At 36.0% G+C, this 5,075-nt stretch overlaps 1 protein-coding gene across 3 annotated transcripts; it reads right to left on the minus strand.

The window, feature by feature from the left end:
- Positions 1–1,629: 1,629 nt before the first annotated feature.
- LOC149631187 (uncharacterized) lies at positions 1,630–3,945 on the minus strand. Of its 3 annotated transcripts, none has more exons than XM_089851190.1 (3): positions 3,589–3,945; positions 2,486–3,392; positions 1,630–2,416 (listed from the first exon to the last, which is right to left on the minus strand). In XM_089851190.1, exons 2-3 carry the CDS (start codon positions 3,312–3,314, stop codon positions 1,839–1,841), a joined length of 1,407 nt encoding a protein of 468 aa, XP_089707316.1. In that variant the 5' UTR covers positions 3,315–3,392; positions 3,589–3,945; the 3' UTR covers positions 1,630–1,838. The 3 variants fall into 3 exon arrangements, with proteins under 3 accessions (XP_089707316.1, XP_089707317.1, XP_089707315.1); XM_089851191.1 differs by having other exon boundaries at positions 2,486–3,402; XM_089851189.1 differs by having other exon boundaries at positions 2,486–3,945.
- Positions 3,946–5,075: the final 1,130 nt, after the last annotated feature.

The raw sequence follows: 5,075 nt of genomic DNA on the forward strand, positions 1-5,075 counted from the left end.
CACCTGCAGCTTATGACGCACTTTCTGCCTTTGACGTGTTAAAGTTACCAAGTGTACACACTTTACAAGCAAAGCTACGTGAAATCCCAAGTAAACCTGGAATTGACCTAGAACATCTCAAAACGGAATCAGACAGATTTGATCAGTTTATTAAAGATAACCCACAACTACAAAATCCTGTGAAAGAAGGAGCGTTAATTTTTGATGAAGTCAAAATAATTGGAAAGATGATGTGGAATTCGCGGAATGGCGAGTTTGTTGGATGCCAAATGAACCCTACCGAATTTGCTTCCCTGGAAGACTTGTATAAGTATAAAACAGCTTCAGAAATCCTTGAAGCAGAGTACGTACTCCAGTATTTGTGGCGATGTACCAGTACCAAGTTTGATATCATTGGGCCTTACTTTATGTTTGCTAAACCCACATCTCACGCAGCAATTACAAGTTCGATGCTGAGGACTGTATTTGCGTTTCATAGTGTCGGTCTAGAAGTTGGTGCTCTCGTCTGTGATGGAGGAAGTTGCAACATGACTGCAATGAGACAAAGTCTTGGCAAAACAAAGTCAACTTCCCATTCCCTTAAACAAGATGGGTCTCTGGATTTTAGATTTGAAACAAGATTTCGCAATCCCTACGTTAAAGGGGCCTGGATCTACTGGATAGTTTGCCCGAGCCATCAGCTCAAGAACATGATAAATGCACTAGAACATTCACAGGATAAAGGTACAAGGGATTTTACTATTGGTGGGATTCGCTTTGGATGGTTACAAATTAAAGATGTAAAAAAGAGGGAAGATGACAGAAGAGATTCGGATGAGATGGTCCAAGTTAAGGGTCTGCTGAAATCTCACATTGATCGAGACTCTTGGACTAAATTAAATGTCACTCCAGCACGAATCATGCAACAAAATCCTCTTCTAGGAGAACTCTTTAACTATGCCAACCCATTGTATGAAAAGCAACCAATAGATGCACCGTCTGTCATGGCTTGTTACGATTATTTGAAGGCATGTCAACATATTTTTGAAGAGGGTCTACTATCCAAAAGGCCTGTAAGTGGAGATGATTCTGATCCAATCAAGTCAATGTTAAAAGGCTTAAAATACTTCGAAACTTGGGCTTCAGAAAAAATATTGGCAAATGAGAAAATGACAAACAACCGACACTTTTTAGCATGGCAGACATGGGAGCTCCTTAGGGTTTCCATTTATGGTTTCATTGACTATGTTAAAGACTTTACAACTAGACATCCAACAAGGTATATCTACCCTGTGAGAATAAATGGATCTGCGGTCGAAACATTATTCAGTCAAATGAAATATATCGCAGCTTCGAAACTTACTGGCTTAAATGTTCATAGCAGCAGACGCGCAATAATGGTAAAAAATGTTACGAAAAGTTCCCAAAATGCTGAATCATCCTATCGTAAAGTGGGATTAGACCTCCTAGATAAAATAAAACCTTGTAATACAAAGCAATAAAATTAAGCGTAACAGTTTAAATAACGATTGGTTTTTAATCGCAAACACATTATCTGAGACATAGATAATAATCTAAGAACTTTGGCCTAACACGTTAATTGCGTGCACTTCATGAGCTATCACAATTACTAATTGTTTTACAATTTAAAACAAAAAAGGTATCACATCTTTCAATTACATAAAGGTAAAAATAGTTATCACTGTTTTTAAGTGTATTTAAAATAATCCAAGTTCTTAAGCTTTAGGAACTAGTTATCACATTTTCTAATGGTAATTAAAATAACAAAACAAAAATATCTAAGAGAAATTAAAATAATAACCAAAGTTTTCTAGTTAACTAAAAAGTTATCACAGTTTTTAAGAGTAATTAAAATCGTCAAAAATTCTTCTTTTAATTATTCTTCCCCGTCTCGATACTTGTGACGTACATGGTTGGGGGCTTGTATTGTCAACGCTGCAAATGTTTGGACCACTTTCAGCCTGGATGTCTTTCTTAACTGCTGTGGCTAATACCTTTGACTTCTTACTCAAGGGAGGTATTGGAGTAATTCCTTTCAACATGGTGGTTGGGCCTTTCTTTTTTCTTCGATTTTCTTTGGTGGTTGTGCCGTTGTTTGTATTTGATTTTCTCTTTTGTGCGTGTGATTTATTTTGAATTGTCTTTCTTCCTCTTTTTCCTTTTTGTCCATATAAAACACACCTTAAAGTTTGGCCCCCTACACCTCTATTACCTTTCCTCTCATTTCTTTTCCTAATTTGCCCTCTAATCAAATCAGCAAGTTTACCATGCACGATTTTTCTCTCAAAAATGAGGCGATATGCTTCAAGTTCTTCACTTGTGAATCCCTCTTGTTTAATTCGAGGTATTTTCTCCACAATACCATGAAATATACCTTTTAAAGTCGGATCGTTTTTGACGACTGCCACAGTTTCTTCTACAGTAATTTAATTTAACGTAAATTAAAGTAACATGAATGTTTGAAATTAAAATATGTAATACTTACTAATGGATTTGTGAGGATTAATTCCGTACGACCATCTTCTAAATTCATCAACAACCAGCTTTACAATTTTATTGACATATGGAATTATTGTCGCATCAGCAACAAACAAACCTCCCTGGTTTATTTCATCAAGGGCCGGTGGAATATCTGTTTTTAATAGATCGCAATTACGTAGAGAAAGGCTAATTTTGTAGTTCACGTGTGCTTTGTCTCTTTGCTTCTGGGTGAGAGGTTTCTTTCCTTTCTTTATTTTTTGAAAAACTTGCATTCCACGCTTATTAACGCCCCAGATTTCTCCCATGGCTCCTCCAACTAGTCTATTCATTGTATAAAGTCGGTCTGTTTTTAAATGACGCAATTTGTACTTAACGCTATCAGCTGTGGAAATATTTAATGGATAATCGTGTTGGCGTCTTTCAGACACTTTTTCAAATTCATTTGCTACAATTTCCCCCTCTCGAAGAGCTTCGGCCTTACAGTCCAAAAGCGTCCAAGCAATCCAATGTATCACATTTGACAGTTCAGATTCAAAAATAGCGTTACAAACAATAACAGGACGTGGAGCACCTTCGGCCAACACCAAATTATAAACCCAGTTGTTCCAGGAAAATAAAAACTGCGAATAACCCGCCACATCATCTTCGTGCTTTGACTTGAGAAGATTATATTGTGCTTCCATATCTTCTATAATTTCTTCTAAACTCCCATTCCTATGCAAATACTCCAAGGCCCCTTTCCTTTTTCCTGACACGTCCAATTTAAAGAAACGATCCTTTTCATATTTGTCCAGTATCACATTCATTATAACTTTGCTATCCGTATTTTCCATTATTATTGATGATTAACTTGACTAGACCATGAGCTTCTTACTTGACTTATGACAGAATGTTTCGTTGATAATGATAACCTTTAAAAAACTTAAAAAGTGAGAAACATCACCTAAGCCTTGGTCAACAAGAGCAACAAGTGCACCCTAGCATAATGTTATTTGTCAATAAACACGTCTGCGTTAACTAACTTGACTAGAGAATTAATACTGAGGTCGTTACGACCAAATGTTTACATAAAAACAGTTTAAAACATATTTAAAATTAAAAACTTACTTAGCTGGCTCGACAGGCTCGTAACAATTCCACCATTCCACGCGCAGCAGCAAACACACACCACTCAAAATTCTGAAGACCATATAGTCAAGTAGATTGGCAAGACTAAAGGAACTATTTTCTCCAACCAGATCACGCATGTACCTAGAGTCAATCGCCGTTTGTAACTCGGGGCTTAAAGGGGGTCGCACTAAAAATAGAACTATGGGGGCTTCTAATTTTACGTGGAGCTGCTCAGAGGTTGAGAGCCAGACTTTCTGTTATTCTATCCGCTTTTGATAATAATCGTGTTAACGGAAGATTACTTGGAAAGCGAGTTGTGTTCTTTTGAACTTGATATTGCTTTTGAAAAATCTGTGAAAGGCCATTTCACAAGAACCGTTGTTGTCCAACTGAAACCTGTATCTAAAGAGCTACTTCCCAAAAACCTAAGGTAATGTTTCATTCGTTTTAACATCAACAAAATAAAGGCAATGCAAATTATAGTAAAATTACAGATAGTTGCTCCTCCAGTGAAGAGATATCCTTAATTTAGAAATCCCTTTTGATAGAGAGCCAAAGACCCATTGAGTTAAACATCAAAAGTATCTCGTGGTGACCCTCTCATACGAGGGGTCCGACATTCCCAAAAAAGCGTACAACATTTCGTGATTTCACGATTTTGCCAAATATTTCGTGATTTCTTCTTTGATTTCCCAATTTCGCCAAAGATTTCGAAATTTCCTCTTTGATTTCGTAATATCGTGATTTCTTCAAAGATTTCCGGATTTTGTGTGAAAGACTTCACGATTTTGCGAGAAGCGTACGGGATTTCTTATAAATGTCGGACCCCTCGCTCTATTATATCTTTTCAATTCGCAAAACTAAAATTTCCAATCGATTTCTGGGCTATTTCACATATTGATTATTATATTTTTTCCAACGCAAGTGAGTAGAAAATAAGACTTTTGCCATATGGTAGATAATATATGCTTAGCTATGATTTTATGTCGTAAACGGTAACAGGTTAGACGCGTTACATAAAGCCAAAAAAGAGTTGTTTTTCTCCTAGTGATCTCAAAAGTTATCTAAATTTGAAGCCCATAAAATAGACTTCCGGTTGCCCTCTTTTATTGGGAAAATGTTTTTTTTTTCTTGTGAATTTTTCCAAATAAATTGACCTATGAATAATATAATTGATGAATGACTAAGCTAGGCCTTAAGTTTTTAGGTTGAAATTAAAGGCAAAACGAAATCCCTAAATCCAACATAAAGCCAGAATTCATTTAACGAGATATATCAGGAATAAGTTTCTCCGATAGAGAAATCCCCCAAATTATATTATTTAATTATTTATAATTACATTTATGTTTTCAGATACATCATTAAAACTCGAACCTACCTTCCATGGACTCTAAACCAAATGGGCCAAAAATTGTTCTGGGAACGACTACGATATGCTATCAAATAAATAAATTATATGTGTATTTTATTATGCGCAGTTAATA

Source organism: Phalangium opilio, unplaced genomic scaffold (genome assembly GCF_054372755.1).
Source record: "Phalangium opilio isolate 3A_F unplaced genomic scaffold, DU_Popi_V2 ptg000101l_1, whole genome shotgun sequence".
NCBI classification, from domain to species: domain Eukaryota; kingdom Metazoa; phylum Arthropoda; class Arachnida; order Opiliones; family Phalangiidae; genus Phalangium; species Phalangium opilio.

What these genes read in the sequence shown, in the direction of transcription:
- LOC149631187 (XM_089851190.1), bottom strand. Translation starts at nt 3,314, where the DNA reads ATGGAAAATACGGATAGCAAAGTTATAATGAATGTGATACTGGACAAA. An exon ending in TAATCCTCACAAATCCATTA is followed by an intron (nt 2,417 to 2,485) that starts GTAAGTATTACA and finishes AAATTACTGTAG; the next exon opens with AAGAAACTGTGGCAGTCGTC.